This window comes from Choloepus didactylus, chromosome 18 (assembly GCF_015220235.1).
Source record: "Choloepus didactylus isolate mChoDid1 chromosome 18, mChoDid1.pri, whole genome shotgun sequence".
Taxonomy (NCBI): domain Eukaryota; kingdom Metazoa; phylum Chordata; class Mammalia; order Pilosa; family Megalonychidae; genus Choloepus; species Choloepus didactylus.
Genome location: NC_051324.1, coordinates 56,648,685 through 56,673,960, shown reverse-complemented (window position 1 = coordinate 56,673,960; position 25,276 = coordinate 56,648,685). Strand labels below are relative to the sequence as shown.

At 38.6% G+C, this 25,276-nt stretch overlaps 1 protein-coding gene across 7 annotated transcripts in view; it reads right to left on the bottom strand.

Annotated features, from left to right (window-relative positions):
- STRADA (STE20 related adaptor alpha) overlaps window positions 1–22,817 on the bottom strand; it is a 28,162-nt gene extending 5,345 nt beyond the window's left edge. Inside the window, exons 1-9 of one of the 7 annotated variants that reach the window (XM_037808878.1) lie at window positions 22,718–22,817; window positions 17,464–17,526; window positions 13,835–13,914; window positions 12,118–12,175; window positions 9,350–9,378; window positions 3,213–3,315; window positions 2,657–2,778; window positions 1,099–1,207; window positions 844–967 (exon numbers count right to left, since the gene is read on the bottom strand). In XM_037808878.1, the coding sequence (XP_037664806.1) occupies window positions 844–967; window positions 1,099–1,207; window positions 2,657–2,778; window positions 3,213–3,315; window positions 9,350–9,378; window positions 12,118–12,175; window positions 13,835–13,870 (581 nt within the window). In that variant the 5' untranslated portion in view covers window positions 13,871–13,914; window positions 17,464–17,526; window positions 22,718–22,817. Of the gene's footprint in view, window positions 1–843; window positions 968–1,098; window positions 1,208–2,656; window positions 2,779–3,212; window positions 3,316–9,349; window positions 9,379–12,117; window positions 12,176–13,834; window positions 13,917–17,463; window positions 17,527–22,717 lie in introns of those variants that run through there. The other 6 variants (XM_037808875.1, XM_037808876.1, XM_037808877.1 and 3 more) reach the window with 6 other exon arrangements.
- Window positions 22,818–25,276: the final 2,459 nt, after the last annotated feature.

The window sequence follows — 25,276 nt, the reverse complement described above, 5'->3', positions numbered from 1 at the left end:
CATCTTGGATTAGTTTCCTTTTCTTTGATTACTACGAGGTTTGACGCCTGTTCATGTGATTGTTAGTCTTTTGGGTTTCCTCTTTTATAAACTTCATATCCTTTGCTCATTTTTCTGTTGCTCTGCTGTCCTGTTTTGTTGATTTGCAAGATTTCCTTGTTACTCATCTCCTATGCACTTTAAACGAAGCCAACATCATCTTCCGCTCTGTCATCTGTTTAGTGACTTTGTTCACAGTATCTTTTATTAGATAGAAATCTTTAATCTTTATATAATCAAACTCATCAACTTTTGCCTTAGGTTCTATGCTTCTCCCACACCTCAGATTGCAAAAATATTTCCTCATGTTTCCTTCTATTTAAGCCTCTAGTTTAGATTTTACATTTAGGCCTTTAATCCCTCTGGAGTCCTCCTTTGAATGACGAGGTAGGTAGGGATCTAGTTTTATTATTCTTCCTATATTGAGCCAATTTTCCTATTCTTCCTATATTGAGCCAATTTTCCTGACACCATCTCCTAAGCAGCCCGTCTTTCCCTCCGGCCTCTCAGGCAGCAGATGACTCTTAACACACGCATGCCGGTTGGCGTCCCAAGGATGGAGGCGGAGGGTGGGCAGAGGTCCATAGCAAATGTTCTTTCTCAAAACACTCAGAACCAAGCCGCTCTGTGAAGAGTCAGCAGCTTCAGCACTGACAGGCTAAACGGTTTTCCTACCAAGTCAGAGGCAAAGTCAAAATCTAAATCCTTGATTTGAAACTCTGGCTCTGCTAACTTCTGTCAACTTTCAACTTTTTACTTGATGGCCCATGGGCACAAATCCCCCCTCGACTCTTAGGAATGTACCTGTGTACGTAGCCCATGTGGTGGATGTAGTCTAGGGCCTTCAGCACCCCCTGCAGGATGTAAGCAATCGCCAGTTCGCTCATGCCATCCATGAAGTGTGTACAGATGAGATCCTTTGCAGAGCCTGAAGAAAAAGAATTGTGAGGGGATAGAGGTGGGGTAACAAGGAAGGAAAATAGCACACAAGCGACCTGGCACAGAGTTCTTGGACTCCCCCTCTGCCAGGACCTGTAGTAGAAGCCTTTTCCCACTTACCATATGCCATGAATGATGTGACAACCCACAGCTCATTGTCTGCAATAAAGGTGGCTCGATATGGCACAATGTTGGGATGGTTGAAGAGTTTAGAGACATGAAGCTCCCCCTGAAAGCAATGGTAGAGTTGGAGTCAGAATCAAAGGGCAGTGGAGCCTGGAGCCCGCCATGAAGGAGGCAGCAGGAATAACACGGGGACCTGGTACTGTCTAGGTAATCTGCTCAGAGTTCTGGGAGCAGCGTAGGCAGGTGCCCTCCAGATGGGAGAAACTATCCTCTGCTCTCTCTCCTGGGAAGCAGCACTGCCTTGCCGGCTCCTGCCCAAGTCTGGCTCTGTCAGCCACAGTGAGCCTCAAGAATCCATTTTCCACTAACAACAGGGCAGAGGGGCCCAGTTTGCCACCCCTGAGATGATGAAAACACACTGTTGACTGAAAACTTATTGTACAGTCCAACTCCAAAGGCCAAGTCACAGAACTCTTCTCTAAGATAAAAAACAAAAATGGTTTCCTATTATATGTGAAAATCTTATAGTCTATAGAAACAAGGGAAGAAAGAACTAAAGAACAAACAACTATTAAACCTTAGAAGATATTTCTCTAATAATCTCAGATTGACAGATCTCTTCCTCATTAGCAGCTATAAGAAGTGCAAAACCTGTAAAAATTTAAAATGAATATAAACAAAAAATACACAGATGTAGCCCCCGCGCCACCCCCCCACACACACACACAAAGAACTGGGCAAAACAACTACAGAAACTCCAAGAACCTGGCTGTACCTTCTACCTGTCCACTATGCCACAGAATTTTTAAAGTCATAAAGCAGGGGAAGGGGCTGCACGTAAAGAATTGAAATGTACTGACCCAAGTCCTAACATCTGAGGAGTTCTCAGAGCAAGGCCTCATCAGCAAAGAAGAAATCAGTCCCTGGTTGGTTACTAGCCTGAGGAATCTCTCAGTTTAGAGGGCATCTAGCAGCTTCTTAAATAGAAAAGAAGCTCAAGCAGACAGGACATGCAGCCCGAAGATGCCGCCAGGGACACTGAGAGACAGGGTTGCCCTGCACTGGGAACAAGACGGCCTAGGTTTGAATCCTGGCTCTGGCTCCTTCTCCTCATCAGGTAAGTGCCTCCTTCTCCTCATCATATAAAATGATGATACTTAATAACCTAGATCACATGCTGCTGTGCAACTTAAATGAGTTGATTTAAATGCCTTAAAGCATTTAAAACAGTACCTGCTACATAGTAAAAACTCAATAAATGTTAATTATTATTACAATTAATAATAGGTGTTGGCTGTAAATGAATAGACGACCCAGAAAGGGGTCCTTGGAGAAGAAGAAGGGAATATAAGTTGGGCTGAGCAGCATTACAGAATCCTCAGTGACAAACTCCCAGGATTCCCCACTGAGAGCATCCCTAACTTGTGAACACTGGGTCTATCTTTGTTTCCTGCCATGTACTTTCAGAGGATGACACGCTGGGGGAGTGCCTTGTAGTTACCACTGGAACCAGGAGCCCACCCTCCAAGTGTCCCACTCACGTGTTTATTACCTGCAAGAATGTCACCATCTCATTGGAACAAGCTTCTAAATTAATCCTTCGAACTGTCACATACTCTCCTGTTGGTCTATACCTTGCGAGATTCACTGTCATCAGGTCCTCAAATCCTTTGCCTACAAGAAAGGAGGAATCCCATAAACAAGGACGCTAGCAGCAAAGGTTTCCAACTTCCTTAAAGAAAAGGAGATTTGATTTTTTTTTTTAATTTATTTCAAGTTAAAATGTTTACTACTGTTACTTTCATGGCTTGACATTTTTATTTTTCTTACATCGGCTCCTTCTCAGCCAACCATTCTAACTATAGCCCAGGACACCAGAAGAGTGGAGCCAAAAAGAAAAAATTGCGAAAAAGTTTCTTTCCTGGTAACATGATCTCTTTCCATACTTGGCAAAAGAAAACCAAAGAACTCTCAGAAGCCAGTGTCGCCACCAGTCATGCGAACCAGCTGATGGCCTTCCAGTGCCCACTTGCCTGGGAATGCCGAGAAATGGCAGCACCCCTGCCCCACCCTGGATGAGGAAAGTAACGAAGGTCCCCGGACATTACCTATAATGGTGAGTAGCTCATAACACCCTCCCTCTGGCAGAAAGCTACTCATGATCTCTCGTTTAGAGAAGGATGCTATCGACTCTGAGCTCGCCTCATTGGTCTAAAGAAAAAGAAAAACTGGTTAATAAGAGACTAGTGGGTATGGGATGGGAGTGGACAGCTGGTAATTCAGGCCCACGAGGAGACTGGCATCTAAAAAATATACATATTCTGACACTGGGGCAAAGAAATAGTGCCCGAACGATTTGAAGAGAAACTTAAAGTGACACATCAGATGTTCAACATAGTAATCAGCGCCAATATCAGAGCAAATAAGCGTTAGTGCTGTCTACAAAGCAGGGGACGAAAGCCAGTTCCATTCAACGATTATTCATTTATCCTTTCTGACACCAGGCTCATTTTCTAAAAACCATCTAGGATTCCCTGCGGTATTAGGGTCTTACTCTTTCGGTCTTGACCACAAAATACTAAAAAGTCAAATACTCCATCTAGCTTTAGGGAAAATGTGGCCCGTAAGAAGTCCCCTCTTGAGCAAACAAAGAGCACAGACCAATCATTCCTTGACATTTCCAAGTGAAGCTAGAGAACAGAGGATAGACTGAGCTGCAGGGAAGGGACAGAGCCGAGGTCTTCCCAGCCATCCTCAGCAGCCTGCTCCCTGCTGCCTGCCCACGCAGGCTGCACTTGAGCTCGGAGCCCAGCCTCAGGGCAGGAGCTTCCCTGAAAGAGGCTGCCCAGCGAGGTCGGAATGTTGAAAGGAAAATACATGGCAGACCAAAAGCTCTATTTCAGTGTAATAGGCTCAATTTCCACCTTCCAGACCTAAATTTATTTGTATGATTCAGGGACTGAGTATTTTTATTTCTTTTGGATCCTTTTCTCAGATGTATGTCTAACTAAAATGGAGAAACTTCAGGCCATGTTTCATATGCAATATTCATAAACATGACCTCTGCTCAGGAAAGGCTCTTGGCTCAGAACAAGCCAGAAGAGTGTGAGTTAAGAACGTTTTGACAAAGCAGTATCTGAATGACTATCAGTTAAGTGGTTCTGCAGAGAAGCCCGTTAAAAAAAATTATATTTACAATGAATGTCTTGGTATAATTTACCCTTTTTACTTCATTTGAACTATTTCCTTGAGACACACATCCACAAGAGAAAGTCCTGGATCACACAGATTTGTAATTTCTATTACATATTACTGGATTATTCTCTAGACAGATTGAGTTGATCTGTGGTTTCACCAGAAATAAAAACTAAAACTAAGTGTGCTGAGTTTTTTTTTTTTAAAAAGAGAGCTACTGCTATCTCACCTGTTGTTTGACCATAATATACTTTTTAGAACACTTCCACATTGCATGTGATCTTCATCATAACTCAGTGAAATAACTGGGGCAGATATTATCTCCATTTTTAAATAATAAAACTGAGGGTAAAGGATTGTGACTTGCCAAAATTCAAACTGTTGAGTATACGACATGGACAGGACTCAAGCCCAAGTCAGTGAAATTAATATACCACCCTGTGGAGGGTCCTACATTAACGGATGATGCTGCCAATGGGAAAAGAAACTTAAGTCAGGCTCTACCTCCCTCACTACTTATACTGAAAATAAGAGGAACCTAGTCAAGCAAAAGTGAGCCCTATTAGCAATCAAGGTCCATTTCTAATTTAATCATCTCTGTAATATTTCTAAGAGTCATCCATATGGTTGCATTTTGCTGCCATTCACCCATTTTTAATGTTATATAATATTCATCTTGTGAAATACCTCAATTTGTTTATCCATTCCAATGTTGACAGGCATTGGGTCGTTTTTCAGTTTTCTGCTTTTATGAACTATGCTACTGTAAACATGTTTGAACACAACTCCTGATGCATATGTGCAAGAATTACCCTAAGGCTTATATCCAGGAGTGGAATTGCGAGCTCACAGAGTATTTGAATGATCAACTGTAAAAGACAATACCAGAATGTTTTCCAAAATGGTTAAACCAATTTACACTCCCATCAACAGTGTGTAAGTGCTCTTATACTTGATATTTTTAGACTTAATTTTTGCCAATCTCATTATGGTTTGATTTGCATTTCTCTGCTTACCAATGAAGTTCAGCATTTTTTTCATATATTTATTGGCCATATGAGTTTTTTCCTCAAGGTGAAATGACTCCTCCTATCTCTTATCCATTTTTCTACTGAGTTGTTCTAGCGTAGGATTTCCCCAAAGTGGAACAGAATACTGTTTGTGGCAAATAATCCTTGGAAAAATGTTTCCATGTCTAATTAATGGAAGCATATTATCTCTCACGAAGAATCACAAGGGATACTTACATATTAAAGGCTTTGAGAAGTACTGTGGTAAAGAAATTTGTTTATCCTAGCATTTTCCAAAGTTACTTTTCCAGGGAACCCTTTAATAAACCTATTAAATTTGGGGGAAAGATGATTTGGCAAAGGTGCTTTAAGTAAAATACATGGTATTAAACAAAGGCCATAGGCTTAGAGGCCCCATAGGCAGGATTTGAACTAAGGTCCATCACTTGCTCCGTGACCCTAAGCAGGTCACTCCAACTTCTTGGGGCCTCCTTTATCTCATCAGTGAATGATTCCGACCTCAGTACTGCTGTGGCTATTAAATAAGATAAAATGTATAAAGAGTTTAGGGCTACTGGGTGTATAACAAGTGTTTAATTAGCACGAATTCCATTCTCCTCCCTTTACTGCTGCCTACTTTTTGGCCACTCTCCTGCTCAGCAAGTAAGATGGGTCAGAGAAAATGGAGGAACAAGAAATCTTGAGTTCAGCTTGAAATCAATAGTTAAGGTTGGTTTGATTTTGGTTCTTAGACTTATCTGTTTTCAGATACTCTGAAAACAAACTTGAGTGACTTCACTGTAGCTTCTTGAAACTATCTTGTCTTTGGAGCAATTTTAAGATACCGGTTAGTGCATGCCAGGTACCTCAAGACGCCTTATGAGTAAGATCAACAACCAAGAGACAAAATGGGCAGGAGGAGCAGAGATTTGGTCAAAAAGCCTAAAGCAATAGCTCTGAAATGGTAGTTCTCCATTTGTTTAGAATTTACAAGATGCATGCTAATTTTGTTTTGAAAAGTATCATCTTTTTAACCTCACCTGTCCAACTCCCTGCATATATTTTTGCTCTGCAGATCCTATCTTCTTAAGAATGAATTTACTCATCAGTAAAATCAAGGCCACCAGTTAACACAAAACTCAGGGTGTGGACTGCAGACCCAAACTCCCTACTCTGGCCACAGAATCCAAAGGACCCAGCCCTTGACTATGACCTCATCCCACACCATTCTCCCCTCACTGGCCACTCTTTACCCACACAAACACGCCTGCTCTAGGCTTAGGAGATCTCCCTAGCTGTCCCTTCGTTTGGAATACTCCAGCCCTGTTCCTCTCCCACTGCCATCTTCTCACTGTTGCCTCCCTTCTTGTCATCAAGGTCTCAACTTAAATGTCTCTCTTTAGAAATCAGTCAGCCCATCCAAAGTAGAGTCCTAGGCACTTTATTACATCATCTTGCTTGACATTCTTCAAAGCATTATTGCTGAGCTTTATTTATCTATTGCTTGTCTCCTCCACTTGAATGCAAGCTCCATGAGGGCAGAGACCTTGTCTGTCTTGTTTTACTGATATATTCCCCAATGTCTAGAACAACGCTGGTACAAACTTGCTAAAAAAACAAATCACTTATGCAAAGTTTGAATTGAGGAGGGTTTTTTTGCCTATGAATTTGTCATTCCCCTGGGCTGAAGAGACTACAGCAAATGCATCAATCAGTTCCTTTAAGACAGGGTTCAACATAATGACCTATCTTGGAAATGCCAGGATAGGTCAACATACTCTCTAGATTCCCTAAGGGTACTCTACAGATCAGACTCTGCTCCCTGCATATGAGAAAGGACTGCATTTTTTAGCAGGTAATAATACTGTCCCAATGAGAAGCAAATCTAGAACCACTTTGAACTCGGCGGTCTTCTGCCATTTCATCTCCAGGCAAATTCTGTAACATTTCTCGAATTCAGAAAAGAGACTATGAAATACAGTTGAGTCGTGAATTAAAATATTGATTATATGCACTTTAAATAACTCTCTTTGGAAAAGCTACAGATAGATATTTCTTCCTTACCTATGTCCCCTCTTCCTTGCCAGGGATACATGTAAGACACTCTCTCTAGGAGGCTATATGCCAAAGGCACATTCTTGTTGTAGGGACTAATTTATTAAACTACAGACATGACTCCCAAGTTAGTCACTTGAAAACATTTCTACTGTCTTTGTTGAGTACAGTTAACTACTCAAAAGTACTTGTTTTTTAAAATAAGATGCTTTAGGTATTTGGGAATATGAGTTCATGGGCAATCTAGAATCGCATGACATGAACTAGCCTAGTGGCCACGGTGGTGTGGCTCTTCTACCACCCTGTCCCCAGCTCACTGGAAATGATGTGGAAGTAGACACTTTCTACAGGTCTAAATTCACTGTCTGTTCAGTGTAAGTCTGCTGATTACCTAAAATTTTTGCTATATGCTGATGTTAAAGTTAAAATAATAATAATAATAATGAACTTCTCAGAGATGTTTCTTTTGAACTAAGAGGGTAAACACAATAGTCTGTCAAGTGCAACCCATAAGAAGGTATTTTCAATAAACCCATCAGTAAGTTCTTCATTAGACTTTAAGTCCTTTACTATGAAGACATCAAGTCTATGACTTGAAGATTAACAAGAAGTATAGAAAAAAGAGAAGGGGGGAGAGGGAGAGGGAGAGAAACCCCTTTGTTTAGGGAAAAACAAACAAGGACAGGGGAACAGGTCTGGTCTGATATTATCATAAAATGACAGGTTAGTTCATTATAGTGTTACAGATTTAGAGGTCAAAATGCAAGTGAGAAGGATGAAATATTGAGCTCACGCTCTTTAAACACAGCATGACAGTTTATCTATGTAAGACGTAATCTCAAATTGCCTTGAAAAAGAAACTAATTCTATCAAAGTATTTTTCTTTGTTTCCCCCACCATGGCAAGCATTTTATTAATTTTGAACCATGTGAAAAATACATAAGCTTCTGATAACCAGATATGACCACAAAACAGTAGGTATGAAGACTTTAAACTAAAATAAAGCAAAGCATACAATGATAATATTTATGAAATGCTACCAAAAAACACATTCAACCATCCACAGGTTTCACACCGGATAACTTTTCGTGTAACACTGACAGCTGTGAACTTATAAAAATTATACATAATTGGCATTATATTCTGAAAAATATCTAATCAATCCTATAGAGAACTTTTTGGTCTCCTCATTAGAAAGTATTTGAATCTGATAGGCAAGTGCTCCTGACTAGCAGACTATATAAACACAGTTAAAGCTTTACTCAAAGAGAAATACCTAGTCAAGCGTCGTCCTTCACTCAACCTTGGGCTACCTGAAAAAGGTGCAAATGCCTCTTAATCTGAAAAAGAGTAAGAAGTCTACTTGGAAAGCAGAGCTTATCCTCTCTAAGATACTAATTCACATTATCAAAAATAGTTTGGTGCACTGTGTGCATATGGTGTTATTAACTTAGGTGAAATGAACTAGAGCAGGAAACAGGTTAACAATCTTGCAGCTATTGCCAATGGAAAAAAAATTGTTTTGTGCTTTTTAATTTTTGGTTTTGCTTTTAAGGTGGGAGATTTGAGGCTCTGTCTTATAATCTAGACAGAGATCTCTATTATCTCTGTGACTGAAATCTATTATTAATAGGCTCACAATGGAAAATTCAGTGGAATCAGCCACTAAAAGATAACCACATTTCAGACTGTTGAAACTTATTTTGGAGGGGGTGGTGGGTGGTTGGGTGTTGGGAAAGGGAGGAGACCTTAATCCCCAGGAGGGAAACAACTAATTGCCTGAGACTTTTCCACTTTTCAAACTATATATCAGAATATTCCAGGGTGAAACCTGAATCTTCACAAATAAAAGAATTACACTACAAATAAAGCTCGACGACAGATAAGCAGAAACATAAAATGATAAGCAAACAAAACACACAAAGTTCCATGAGAAGTCATCTCCATGCAACAGCCATTGTGCTAGAGCCTAGAAAGTCACTTACTTTTCTCCGAGTGTCACCCGGAGGCTGCTCTGGAGTAGAGAAATTGATTGTTGATATTTTGTTTTCTTTAGCAGAAGACACACTCACATTCAGAATCAGCAATTATTGCTCTTAGAACTACATTTATTAATAAAAACCATTTAAGATTATAGCGAAAACTGCCCTGCAGTGCTACAAACATTCACACACACACACACAGATCCAGAGTAAAACTGGGGTAAACAGACAGAGTTTTAAACATGAATCTACAGCTCTTCAAAAGTTGGTAAGGCTACTACTACATGGGTATTCTCTACTGGGCATAGCTCTGAACATACGTTTACTTTTCAAGGGCATACAATATTCCTTTCAGACAATGTGGTTTCATAATCTTATACTTTGTGAACAAAAAAACTTATTATAAAGTTATAAAGATAGTTGGCCATTTCCCAACAAGTAGAAGAACTAGGAAACAGGATTAAAAATACATATTTTTTAAATTTAACAACACTTGTATGAAGGACTATTATCCAATTTGATTCTTCTAAGTTAGGTACATTCTATTCTGAATGCAAATAAAACAAGATCTTTTGGGAATTCCACTACTCTTGGTGAAAATGAACAAAGCAAAGGAAAACTGAAATAACTTTCTGCTCTTAAATCAGACAAATTCTGAATCTCTGTTCTGTAAAAGTGATAAAAATTGAAGACTTTCAACTGTAAAATATTGGGCTGATTATACATTTGCAAATATCTTAAACTAGCAAACTCATAACATTAAGTCTAGCACCGAGGAAAATGCTTCCACTTAAGGTATATTAGAGCATCTAACCATATTACTAGAGGAGACTGTTGAAGTTAACAAGCCAGGTGAATAGATTAAGGGAAATCTAACCCAATCTTCCAGAGTAGAAGACAAATCCAAGTTACATAAAACTTGGTAATACAGACTTAAGCTATAAACAATGCATATAACAACTTCTTCACCCTCCTCAAATTAGAGATTAGGGCACTGTCAAAAGACAGCCAGGGATCCTACACTCAAGAACCTGAAACCAAAACCAATTAATTCAATTTACATGTACTGAAATATTTATAACTAATTCATCATAAACAGGACTTCCAGACCAATTTCTATATCAATGCTGATGTTTATTTATAAACCATGTTATTCCCATTAATGATGGAAAGAGAATGAGAACAGGACCAAAATATAGTATGTTTGTTCCATCAATTCTTCCTTTACCATGCAGCTAATTTTTAATTTTTATTCTTTATAACTAAAACAAAAAGTACTCATTATTTTTCTAAACTCTCACTCATCTAAAATACAATACTTGGACAAAGTTCGCACATAATACTACTCCAGAAGTTTTTGAGAAGTATTAGGGAAAATAAATTAATAGGTACCATCTTGTAAATAGTAAGTTTGAGTTTCAACTACTTAAGCCTATTTGCGGATATTTTGGATGAGTCAACCAATGCATTCAATCTGATAAGCTGCTCCTTTAGTTATAGGATCCTAAGGACAAAGAGAGTATCTTGGTGCTCAGACACAAAGAATGGGGCTCTACTATTATTATTTTCATAGGAAAGAATGCTCTTTGCCTTAAATTAAAATTACAGTTCCCCCTCAAAAAAGGCTTGAGTTGAAAATGGCCAAAAGGGAATGCCTGGACCTGTTAAACCTCCAAGTTGCAAACCTACTTTATTGTTAAAATCAACACTTGTATTTCACAAAAGAAATTTAATATTTTTGCTCTAACAGATTTCTCCTTAGTTCGCTTAAGTCTCATAATTTCTACCATGAAAAGACAAACTAGATTGATCAGTGTGCTGGTTTGGATGTATTATGTCCCCCAAAACGCCACTATCTTTGATGCAATCCTGTGTGGGCAGACTTATTAGTGTTGATTAGATTGGAATTCTTTGAGTGTTTCCATGGAGATGTGACCCACCCAACTGTAGGTGATAACTCTGATTAGATAATTTCCATGGAGGTGTGGCCCCTCCTATTCAGCTTGGGCCTTGTTTAGTTTACTAGAGCACTATATAAGTGCTCAGACAGAAGGACCTCTGAGCTTCAGCCAAGAGAGAGCAACCGAGAGTGACATTTTGAAGAAGAGCTGCAGGCACAAGGGACACTTTGAAGAATACACAGGAGCTGAGAGAGGAGCTGAAACGGAACTTAGGAGCAAGCAGACACCAGCCACATGCCTTCCCAACTAACAGAGGTTTTCTGGACACCATTGGCCATACTTCAGTGAAGGTACCTACTATTGACGCCTTACCTTGGACACTTTATGGCCTTAAGACTATAACTGTGTAACCAAATGAACCCCCTTTTATAAAAGCCAATCCATTTCTGGTGTCTTGCATTCCGGCAGCATTAGCAAACCGGAACAATTGTTAAAATAAGAACCTTAATATCTTTACTACCTTGGTCCTGACTTTAACTTTATTTTAAAAATTTTCAAGGCTAAAGACTTTTAAACACTTAATTTTTTTCTTTTAAGACTATATATTTCAACAGGACCAGAATTTAGAAGATACACATGTGCCTTTAAGTAAATATTGGCTTTGTAACAATCAAGACAGGTCAAGGACAAGTGCCAGATTAGTCCTCAAATCTTTGGAAAACCACAGATTCAAAAAGGAGCCAAATAAATCCAACAACTGTAGTTCACCCTTGCCCTTAGAACTGCTGCCAATTTCTATAAACTGATTTAGTCAACCAAAGAGTAGCAATATTTATCCTGAAGGATGGCTAAATGCCATACTGTACTTACCTCCAAATAGTTCCAAATCTCTTAAGCCCTCAACAATGAACTTTTCCGAGACCCACCGCTAAAGAGGAAAACCCCAAAGAGAATTAGTATTTCTCCCAAGCCACAACACATTAGATATCAGCCATCAGACAGATAGACAAAAACAAGTACAAAACCAGAATCAAACAGTACAGTTAAGATACATTTCTATGGAAAATTTTTGAAAAGAATCTTGGATTTAAATCAACCAAAAACAATTTTGAGACCATTAAATTCAAGATTATTAACTTAATTCCTTTCTCTATTCCTCTTTGTCTAATTTGATGACTAATTCTTAAAACTGATAGATGAGAAATAAGCAGCACTGGCCCTAATGGCAAAGAATGTTTTCATCATTCCTATATATAAAACTTCCTTTTGGTTCCATTCTATCTTATTCATTTCTTGGGCCTCCATTACAGAAGCCTTGGATCAATAATGCCAACTTGAAAAGTATTATTTGAATTCACAATACTAATTCCTTTTAGTCTGTAAAGGAAACACAGCAAGCTGTTTATTCTTTCTTCCACCAGGTTTCTAAAGATACCACTGCTTACGTTTTCTACCAAGTTTGCATGCTAGCGTGGCCAATCTATGGTTCACTTTACTGGCCTATTAGATTTCCATCATACTGACCAGTGGTCTGGTTTCACCTGAATCAGGCTAGGTTGAAATAGAAAAGCAGCTCATATTTAAAAGGAAATGGACTCGAGATTATATTTCACTTAAGGACTGATGTTAAAGTTTGGCTTGGGGGCAATCTTTCCATTGAGCAGAGTTCAGGTTAACGAGAGTATCAGTTTTTCCTCTTAATTAACAGTGAAGTTTACTCTTTCCAATATAAATTGTTCTTATATATATAAACATAAGAAAAAAAGATTAACATTCAGAAATAAGTTGTCAAATATGGATTGTGAATAACAGTCTCTGTTCTTTTCTCCATCAATTTTTTTTCCAAATTAAAAAGAAATAACATCCTAAATAAACAATATAAAAAATAATACACACTGTATCACAAGATATAATTCACACTTTAATATTTAGAGAGTGGTATATCCATAATGTCTCATAGCACTTACAGAGTTATAAAATTTTACAATAATTTACTATGCATTTAGAAATTAAGTACTTGATAATAATCAAAATAAGATACTCTTTATGAAATCATGGGAACTTATAAAGGAGCTAAATCCAGCATTTGTTCTTGAGGTTATTTTAGCTGAAAAAGTTTTGAGATATAACAAAATTTTTCATGTTCAAAAAGTCTTCAATCAGAACCTATGACTATTCTTTAAAAAAAGGTCTTCCAGTGATCATAATTTGTGATACTGGTTTGAAAAACACACAAACCTATCAAAAAAACAAAGGAAATGGGGAGATCATTAGCTGTTACTTATTCATACTGAAAAGGGCCATCAACCCATTTACTGTTGTAGGACTGATACTCGGGAAATAAGCTACCCTCTTGTTTCTTCCCCTATTGGCCAAGCAGGTGGGTGTATTTCGTGTTTCTGGTCATCCTCTGCCAACAGGCTCTTTTCTCAGGAGAGGAGAATGCAATATGTGCTTAACTGCCTCCTTCCCACACTTCTGTAGGATTCTGAGCATCACATAAAAAACCACCTATGATATCTTCCAAAACATGCTTGTCATTTTTAGAAAACAAAAATAGGAAAAGCAGAAGAATAGAAACACTCACCCTAATTCGCTCTGGTTTACTTACAAGAAAAGACATGAGTTCCTAATGTGTAGACCTACTTGAAATTCAAAAATTTAAACCTAAAAGGAAAATAGAAACAGGTTGAATGAGTCAAAGCTCTTTTTAAAGAAATACTTTTTGATTAACAAAAACTTAGTAAGGTTCTACCATTCAAAGCACTGTACCAGACCTATAAATTACTAGATTCTAAAGGTTTGTTTAGAGAAACTTTCAGTGACAATAAACCTGGATGTACTTTCATCAAGTACATTCTGATATACTGCAATCTTTATAAGAAAAGCAGAGTCTATTATTATATGCTCTTCTTTCTTTAAAGTTTAAAGTAATGTACATACATAATTTTAAATGTCAAACAGTGTTTAAAAATAGCAGTCCCTTGACCCAACTCCCCACTGTCTCTCCCCAGAAGCAATTACCTTTAATTCTTCCGGTTGTTTACTCTGCTTTTTATCATCCTCATTCTTAAATAATGTTTATATGTCTATCATTTATCTACTTTAGACATTTATCTCTTAATTTCATCTACTTCATAGTAGATGAAGACTAGCTGTCCCACAACATCTTCTTCCACCCTACTTTCCTCCTCTCATTCTCCCAATATAGTTCTCACATAATTTTTGGTTAATCATTACTATGATTAAGCAAATATGGTTTATAGCTGAGGCAAGTAGACAACCATGTCTCCTTTCTTTGTATACACCTTTTTTTCTCCTTGAGTTAATAATTGCCTGATTTTTAAAAATTTGGTTGGTTTCCCATGTAGTTATTTTTTTTCCAAATACTCCAACATTTCTGTTATTTGCCTTATCAATATATTTTTCCATACACTCAAACTTCCATACACTTGCAATACTTCCCTCAATATTGCCTTCCTAGAGCCCCCCCAACCTCTTCCTCCAATCTGGACTACTTGCTTTCCAGGCCAGCTGTACTTAGTCTGACTTTTTAGTCTGGAGATTTGGATCTTTCAATTCTGGGAAGTTTTCCTGTATTATTACTTTGATAATTTTGTCTCCTCTATTTTCTCTGTTCTCACTGTACAGAATTCCTAATAAAGGTGGACTTCTAGATGAATCCCTTAACTTTTTACTTGTTTCATTCCTATTTCACACCTCTTTACTTTCCAGATTTCTTCAACTTTATTTTCCAACCCTTCTCCTAATTTTAAATTTTGATTATACATTTCTGAGAGCTTTTGCCATTTCTTGATATATCTTTTCATATCATCTTGATCTTGTTTTATGTATATTTATAGTTAAGAATTTATAATTAGAATGGCTAAAACATAATACATCATCACCAAGTGGGGTTTATCTCAGGAATGCAAGGTTAGTTTAACATTCAAAAATCAATCAGTGTAATTTATTTTACTATCTGAGTAAATGAGAAAAAAACATAAAATCTCAATAGACAGAGAAAAAGCATCTGACAAAATTCAAGAATTCATGATTTAAAAAAAAAAAAAAATTCTCAGCCAACTAGGAAAACAAGGAACTTCTACAAGTCAGGAAAAGATATGCATGAAAAATTTATGGCTAACATCATACTTAAGGGGAAAAGAATGGATGAGTTTCCTCTAAGAATAGAAGCAAAGCATGAATGCCTCTTCCCACCACTTCTATTCATCATTAAACTCAAGTTCTAGCCAGTGCAAAAAGGCAAGAAAAAGAAAAAGGCACACAGATTGGAAAGGAAGGTATAAAACTATTCATTTACAGACAACATGCTTGTATACACAGGAAATTCTAAAGATTCTACAAAAAAATGAAAAATAAAAAACATAGACCTAAAAAAGTCAATGTAGCAAAGTCACAGGATATACAAAGGCAACACAAAATCAACTGTATTTCTGCATACTAACAATGAACAATCAGAAACTGAAATTTAAAAAATAGTACCATTTACAATATCAACAAACACATAAAATAATTAGGAATAACTTTAACAAACTATGGACCTATATGCTAAAAATTTTAAAACATTGCTAAGAGAAATTAAAGAAGATATAAATAAATGGAGAAACATGCCACATTCATATATGTGAAGACTCAATATTGTTGTCAATTCTCCCCATATTGATGTATAGATTTAAGGCAATTCCAATCAAAATTGCAGCAGGCTTTTAAAAAAGAAATTGACAAGCTGATTCTAAAATTATATGGAAGTACAAGGGACCTAAAATAAAATAGCCAAAATAGTTTTGAAAAAGAAGAACAAAGTTAGAAGATGTACACTATTGGACTGCCAGGCTTACTTTAATGCTACAGTAATCAAGGCAGTGTACTTTGGTATAAGTATAGACACATGGATCAATGGAACAGGATAGAGAATCCAGAAATAGACCCACACATATATGATCAATTAATTTTCAACAAAGCAGCCAAAGTTATTCAATGGGGGAAAATCTAGTGTGAATACAACTCGATATCTCACACCATACACAAAAATTAACTCAAAATAGATCACAGAACTAAACAAAAGAGCTAAAATTATGAAATTTCTAAAGAAAACAGGGGAGAAAAATCTTCATAATCTTAGGACAAGCAAAGATTTAAAAAAACAGAATATCAAAAGCATGAAATACAAAAGACAAAAATAATAAATTGGACTTCGTCAAGATTAAAACGTTCTACTTTCAAAAGATACCACCAGGAAAATGAAAAGATTGGGAGACATTATGTGTGTGTGTAACTAACAAAGGACTTTATATAAAGAGTATATAAAGAACTCCTACAGCTCAATAAGACAAACAACACAATTTTTTAAAATGGGTGACACAAATTCATAGAGACAAAGTAGATTACAGGTAATGAAATTTTGGTTCAAGCAAGGCCAAGGGATGGATCTGCCCAGCAGACCAATCCTAAGGTGCTCTGAAGCAAGGCCACAGTGACAAGGAGCAAGGAGAGAGAAATGGGTTGAAAACAAGCCCCCAGCACAACTGGCCACTTATGCCCAGGTATCCGAAATCCACACTTGCCAGCTGATTAGCCCTGATCATGTACACAGAGTGCCCAGTCAGTTTTCTATTTCCTTATTCTTATATATAAGTAACAAGGATCATCCGACATATGAAAAAGACTACAGCATTAAACACACACACATTCTAAATTTACAGAGAAAAAAACCACAGAGAAAACAGAGATAAAATACTGTTTCCAAAGACCAAAAAGAGGATAACATAGGGACAATCAGAAAGCAAGAAAGAATTTTTAGAAATTATAATGGAAATAAAAAATTCAATAAAGACAATAAAAGAAATCTTCCACATAATAAAGCAAAATGACAGATGAAAAATATTAAGAAAAAAAGTAAAAAGCACAGAAGATCAAGTAAAGGAATATAATAGGAGTATTATAAAAATAGGAGTGAGAAAAATATTAAGAAATGGAGAAAAAAAACAAGTTGCCTACAATGGAACAAGAATCAGATTGAATTCCAACTTCTTAAAAACATCACAGGGTGCTAGAACAAAACAAATAAGAAGGTCAAGGTTCTGGCAGAAAATTGTTTTGAACCAGAGTTCTATATTCAAATGAACTATCACTTAAGTGAAAGAGCAAAATAATACAACTGACAGACATGAAAGAACTAAAAAAAATCCTTACCTCTCACGTATGTTTTTTAATGAAATTACTTGAGGATGTACTTCAGCAAAATGAGGTTAAAATCTAAGAAAAAGGAAGATATGAGATACAAAAAATGGTGAGTCTATAGAAAAGAAATCTCAGGATGACATACCTGTGAAGCAGGTCAAGAAAGGGATTAGTCAAAATTAAAACATAAAAATATCAGGGACAACACAGAGTATGACTCCCGGGGATGAATGTGGACCCGGCATCGTGGGACTGAGAGTATCTTCTTGACCAAAAGGGGGACGCAAAATGAGACGAAATAGTTTCAGTGGCTGAGAGATTCCAAATGGAGTCGAGAGGTCACTCTGGTGGACATTCTTATGCACTATATAGATAACACCTCTTAGGCTTCAATGTATTAGAATAGCTAGAAGTAAATACCTGAAACTACCAAATTCCAACCCAGCAGTCTGGACTCCTGAAGACAATTATATAATAATGTAGATTACAAGGAGTGACAGTGTGATTGTGAAGACCTTGTGGATCACACCCCCTTTATCTAGTGTATGGATGAGTGGAGGAATGGGGATAAAAACTAAAGGACAAATGGGGTGGGATGGGGGGATGATTTGGGTGTTCTTTTTTCACTTTTATTTTTTATTCTTGTTCTGGTTCTTTCTGATGTAAGGAAAATGTTCAGAGATAGACTGTGGTGATGAAGGCATAACTATGTTATCATACTGTGGACAGTGGATTGTATATCATGGATGATTGTATGGTGTGTGAATGTATTTCAATAAAACTGAATTTAATAAAAAAAAAAAAAAAAAAATCAGGGACAATGTGGAAAGTAGCTTTCTTTTCCCAAAAAGAAAACAGAAAAGCAATCAGAAATTCCAACAATCATTAAAATTGTATGAAACAGTCAAGTCTGAATTTGAAACAAACTTAAATGTGACATATTTTTGAGCAGTTGAGCAATGAATGTAAGAAAGAAGAAATTGACAATGGAACTAAAGAGAAGCAAACTACTTGGCTCCTTTGTGACAATACTTACAGAATTATAATGTAAATGCGCACTCTCAGCTTTCAAGTTTTAGAATGGAACAAAAGACAAAGCACAATAGACTTAATTATGATTACAGAACAGAATATGAATGTCATCGAATTTGAAAATATGAAAGTAAAGGAATGACTATGGAAGCTAATATCCTCATCTTCCCACAAGGGTAAAAATAATGCTGAAAGTTGACAGAATAAAAAACAGAGATTTATGGAGATTATTTAAAGTTACAAAGGTAATCAACAGAACTCAAAATAGTGATTCAGCTACCAAAAATTGAGAGGGAAGGGAATTGAGAGTTGGTAGTGTGAGTGAAATCCTCGTATCCAAACATGTTGTTTAGAATTATGGGTGTCTATCACAAGAACTAAAACCAGAAATGGTTAATGGAGAGCAGACATAGAAATGGGGAGAGGTGGCGCTGAGGATAGCTTTTCATTATTAATTCTTATGTACCATTATTTTTAAAACGGCATGCAGGTATTTCTTTGATAGAATTGTAACTTTAAAAAGTCATCTGAGATGGCTCTCCCTAATTAGAGGTCTGTGCTAAAACAATTTTGAAGGGCTTTTTAGTTTCAGATTAAACTTTATACAAATAAACTTTGTATGACATTAACATCACTATGTGCATTCAAATTTCCTTAAAATGTAAATTCAAAGTGGAAGGGGGAGACAGATGAATGATATACTATTAAAAGAATATATCCACATTCACCAAGAATATTCAACACCTTACATACATCAACAAAGCAATATTACTAGTGGACGGACGGATACAGTAATAGCTTTATTATTTAGAAGCAGACTTAAACGATATTTGTTGGAGAGTCTATCTCTATAGGATCTATGATTTAAATCAAATCTGAAGAAAAACAAGGTATTAGTCCTTGACTAGCTTGACTAAATCCTATTCAAACTTAATTTGCACAAACTATCTTTCTCTAAATATCAGCAGTAGGATGTCCCGATATACTTATTTATTTCCATTAAAAGTGCAGATATGAATAGTAACTTATGGAGAGCTTCATCCACTTAGACTGGAAAGGGGCATGGGGCCTCTAGATAATCTTAAAAACTGAGGGTGTAGGCTGGGGACAGACTCAAGGGACAACAAGGAGAAGCTTTCATCATCCTTGATTGCAAGGTCCTACTACCTGACCTTAAGAGACACACAAGAGTATAAGACATGTTCCACAATCTAGTTGTAGAAGTAGGTCACATAAGAAAAATAACAATACGAGGAAGTGCACATGTAGAAATGTAAGCTAGAGTGGTTCTGGATAGTTTCACTGAAGGGAGGGGGCTTGAATGTCAAATAGGCTTAAAGAAAAAGGGAATTCCAAGCAGAATAGTAATAGCTACTGATTATTTAGTGCTATGTCTTTTCCACAGGTGTGTAGCCCAGCTTTAAGAACAGGACCCACCACGAAGTGGGCACTCAATAATATTGACGACTGACCAAATGTGCTGGGAAGTGTGCTAAGCACTTTGCACACACTCTCCAATTAGTACGAGGGCAGTTACAGAAGCAGAACTCTGGGTATGTGAAAACAATGAATAGGCCTTAAGTGCAAGCTGGAGTATGGATTTTACTCAGCATGAAGGCCACATTAGGTTTTGAACAAAAAGGTGACAAACACAAAACGGTGATCTAAGGCAGTGTCTCTCAAACTTTATTGTACATGTAAATTACCTGCAGATATTGTTAAAATGCAGATTTTGATTCAGAGGGTATAGGGTGGGGTCTGGCATTTCTGACAAGTTCCCACGTGATGGCATGCTGCTGATCTGTGGACCATCACATAGGTTTGAGAAGCCTTGTTCTAAGAAACATTCTAAGGAATATCAATCTGCAAAGGGATTGGGGGTGGGGTGGGGGAGAACCCAGAGGAAGGAATACCAGTTAGAACACAGTTATAGTGGACCACATTTATGGTGATAAGAGTCTGACACAGGGAATGTTAAGAAATGGATGGGGAAGAACGAAAAGTAAAGTTTGAAGAGACCCCAGAAGTCATCTAGCCCACTCACCCACCTTCTGAATTTTATAAACTCTTGGGTATATGATTATCTAGTCTCTGCTAAAAAACTTCCAGTGCCAGAAACTCACTGTTTCATCTGGAGCCCATTCGACCTTTGGACAACTCTGATGACTGACTTTATTGTGCCTGAGTGAAGGGAGAATAGTAGTGTGTCAATGACAGAAACTGGGAAGCTCAGTGGTGGAAATGGTTTTGGTGAAAAGATGAATTTGAGTTTTAAAATCATATTGAGGTTGAGAACACAGTTATACATCCCAAGTGGAAATGCACAGCATTCAGTTAGACACTTAGGACTGATGTTTAAGAGGTTAGAGATAGAGATGGCTAAATGGACTTGGGAGTTAGCCCCTAAAGCTATTAGAGTGAAAGAAATTCACCAAAGGAGAAAATGATGAGAGAAAAGCAGAAGTCTGGGAAGGAAGCCTAGGGATAGGTCCACACCTAGAGGATGGAATTTGAAAGGCAGGTAGGAAATGGAACCCAAAGGAAAAACTTTAAAGATCCCACTTCTTTTGCCGGGATCCCCTCCCCTCCCTTAACCTGGCTAACTCTGATCTGTCCCTCAGGACTCAACTCAGGTGTTAAGTGCTACCAGAGGGCCTCCTTGACCCCTCCCTACCTATCTTAGATGTCTTGCCTCTGCATTCAACCCTTACCACCTCCCATACTCGTAATGGCCTGTTTATCAGTCTCCTCCACTAGAATAGATTCTTTGAGGGCAGATAATGCATCTCTTCACAGCTGCATTCCCAGGAGCTAACATGCCCAACACATAATATGGGCACTCACATATTATCTGTTAAGTTAACAATAGTAAAAGTAATGAAAGCAGCAAACATTTATGGTGAGCTTACTGTGTGCCCGACACTGTGCTAAATGCTTCATGGAGATCAATTCACAATAAGTATTATCATCCCCATTTTATGGATCAGGTAATTAAGGCTCAGGGAGGTTAAATGCCCAAAGTACACAGCCAAATGGGAGAAGGCTGAGTAGACTTGTTCCATAGCTTGTGCTCCAGAACCCAGACAGTGTTAATAGAGAATCCCAGGGGGAAGTTTCAAGACTGGGTGTGCAAAGGTAAAATGATGACTGAGAAGGCATCACCTGATTTACTAGTGCTGTTGAATGGGTGACACATTGTACAGAAAGGAGAATTTATTTATCCTGATTTTAATTTTTTTCCGTTTTCCCTTATTTTTGTCACTGGTTTTCTAAACTTCTCCCTATCTGGGGTTACAACTATAAAAACTGCACTTGACCACTTCAGCACTGTAACTAATGGCTAAATTAATAGGCTCCTGGCCTGAGGCAGGTCATCAGAGATTCGTTTTCTTCATCAACTCTCTGCAACAAGAAACCGTCTTGAATGTTTCTAGAAAGTACGAACCAGTCCATGAAGAAATGTTTTAATGCCGCAAGCACATATTCGAACATTGTTCTACTTCAACAGATATTACAACTGAAAAAGGACCAACTCGAACGGCTTTTCCTCTTTCAACAAAGAGCGAGCGAAGCCAACTTAAAGAACGCCACAGTATCTTAACCGAAGGAAAGACAGAAAGGTTAGTTCCCTATTTCTTGAAAACTATTAACTGTCTTATCCATTCCCCTTCCCCGGTACTCACTTCCCTACCGCCACCTCCATGTCTGCCCCAAATCTGTAGGCACTTACTTAAACATTCTTAGAAAACAAAAAGACAATTAGAAGTTCTTTGTTTTGGCAGATTCAGGGAGGCAGCTAGATCTTGTGTCCTTACGGGGGCTTGACACGCTGCCCGTCCAGCCAGGGGATGAGATGGGGATGTGCGGGGCGGGGAGAGGGGGTCGGGGCGGGGAGAGCACCACCATCTGCCTCCTGTTTGCTTGTGGACAAACTGACACCAGGCCCCAGGTCCCCGAGCTGGAAGTCACAGGGGAGGGAAAGTAGGAGTCGCCGCTCCCGCTCGGCAGCCCGGCTCCGGCGTCTCCCGGCCAGGCCCAGGCCTACTGTGCTCTCGGGCTGCGGCCTCTCGTTGCCGGGATCGAGGAGGATGCGAGTCGAGTGTGCCCGTGGAGGGCGAGGGTGGGCCCGGGATGGCCGCTTTGACGAAGGCCCGCCCCAGAGGAGATGGAATCGACCTCGGGGTAAGAAAGACTGAGGCCGGGAGCGCACCAGGCGGCCCCACCAGCCCGGTACCTGGTCCTGGAGTTAGCGCGCGCGGTATCGACTCCGTCTCAGCAACACCTCCTGGGTTGTTGGCCGCGCCGCCGCCAGGCCGGTTGCTGGGAGGGAGGGACGCAACGTGCCATGCGCAGTAGAGGGGTCCGGGGAGGGCCGGTGGAGCGCTCCGCCCGCCCCCAGCGGGTGGGGTAGTGTCGCCGCGTCCCATCGGAATGGGGAAGCTTCGAGAGCGGCCAAGCGGTTTACTTTGTTACCTCCCTTGGCTCAGATCCTGCGCGAGGGCGTTGTGTCTCAAAGATGGGCGCCTGTCTCCCCAAGAAGTATGGAAGCCAGAGACCTAACTTCCATCTGGGCGGCCTACGGGTCGGAAAAGGGCTCCCCAGGGCCGCCGCTCCCGCGGCAGGAGGGGCACGCAGTAAGACGATTTCAAAAATGAAGAGTCAGGGGGATTAGGGAAGGGAAAACGAGCACTGGGTGCTGACTTGGCCGCTTTGAGATGTTTTTTTAATTATTATTCATTTCGTGTGGTAGGACTTCAATGGAAAAAACTTGTCCTGCATTATTCTTTGAAAATCTCTCAAATGCCCCCCCTTTGGATTCTTGGCCACCACACTGACAAGCGGCAAAGAGAAAAGCTTTCTCCGTGCCCCAGTTTCCTTATATGTAAAACGAAGGAAATAGCTCAACTAATGGGAAATATCATAATGGGAAATATTTTCCCCCCTCCTGGATCTTTTCTTCCCTGGATGTTCCCTCATCCACAACTCTGTTCTGTTTGCAGAAACCCACGATAGGGTTTGCTCTGATGGGGAAGAGCGCAGAGGTGAAGGCATGCAGGGCTTGCGAAGTATTCGAGCAAAACGCCCTTCTGTGAGACTGGGTTTTCAGCGACTTTTCGCCTTCCACTGGACAGGATTTGGGGGGGTGGGGTTGGGGATCTGAATATTGGCTATATACTATCAAGTAATGCACACTCACTTTTCCCAGCTTTGGCCCTTGATACAGGTTTACGTGGGAGGAGAAGTTCAGTCCCAAATAGGGACTAACGGAAAGATGACAGTGTGGGCTTTCCATCCCACTGATGTACACCGAAGGGTCTCTTTCAGTTTTACATACATCACTTTGATCTTACCTAGCGCTTTAACACTTCAAAGCACTACCCTGTCTATTCTCTCATTCTCAAAATAACATGCTTCTCTCAGCTGCAAATTTGTAAATTTGCAGTGCAAGATGATGGTAGAAATTGAAGCAAAATTCTTGGTTTTGTTTTATTGGAAAGACCTTCATTTGTATTTTTGGAATTGAGGGTACTAGAGAAGACAGTGCCTGAAAGATGCTAAACTTCATCTGGCAGCCACTGTAGTGGGGGTGTTTAAACATATGGTGATATGTTCTAATACCTAGCCCTGTCATTTTCTAACTGGATTTTAAGTAAGTCTGCTAAGGGAGCTATAAGATTTTACCATCCTCATGACTGTCCACAAGAGCTAGTTAGAGAACCCTTAGGCTCAGATTTTCCTGTGACTGTTTCAAGGAACAAATTTGTATTAGCTTTAGTTTTCCTCACAACAGGCCCTCTGACATACCAATCCAGATAACTTAGAATAGGCAGTGCAATGAAAGGTCAAATTTCAGATTTTACAAATTAAGTTTTTTCCTGCTTTGCTTTTGACTTGTAGTAAGTCCTGGGATACACAAGCTCCCTAAAGCTTTTCACTTATAAGAGTTGGGAATCTGTAAGATTTCTGGAGCTCTCTGAAAACGGCTTGAAAGCCTAGAGGTATAGAGATGGACTTAAGATCCTCGCTGTTTTTGTTTTTAACTCTTAGCATCTAGTTTAAACTCTATGCTGACTTCTTTAAACAATACCGTAAAATTAACTGTATGAAAGGTATAACTAATTACCTATATTCAAGTGAGAGATACAGAGAAATGCCTAATGATGTAGATTAACAAGTTGATTTTTTTAGAACATCTTATATTTCTCAAAGCACTTTCACACTTACTATGATCCAGCCATTTTAGTAAGGGGAGAGAAAATAATGTCCATTTATAGATGAGGAAACAGATTTAACAGATACAGGAGACTCCTAGTCCTTGCCCACAAATCCAGAACTCTTTACTGAAGCAGAAAATTAGCTTCAATTCTGCTCTGCTACAACCTTGCTAAGTGATAGTTATAAGCAAAAACAAACAAACAAACAAAAAGCCTAAGTATTTGACTTTAAAATGTGCAGTTTATTACTTGATAGGAAAGCAGTTATGAGAGTTCTCCCTTAAGCAAAGTCGATACAACAAACAACCCAGGCAGAAATAACATTATTTGATTTCCAAGTAACTCCTATGGAACTGAATACTTTAAAAGGTCTGGGTATCTTTTTTTTTCCCTCCCTTGGGTATCTTTTAAATAAATAAAAAGCTACACAATTTGGATAAAATCAATTAGGTGAAATTAAAGAGGACAGTTATTTTTAAAAGATGAAGGTATCAACAAAGCAGCCAATAAAAACTGATATCTATTTAAAAGTGGTATAGTAGTACAGACACAGGGCTTTTCCCTTTGAGGAAAAATAT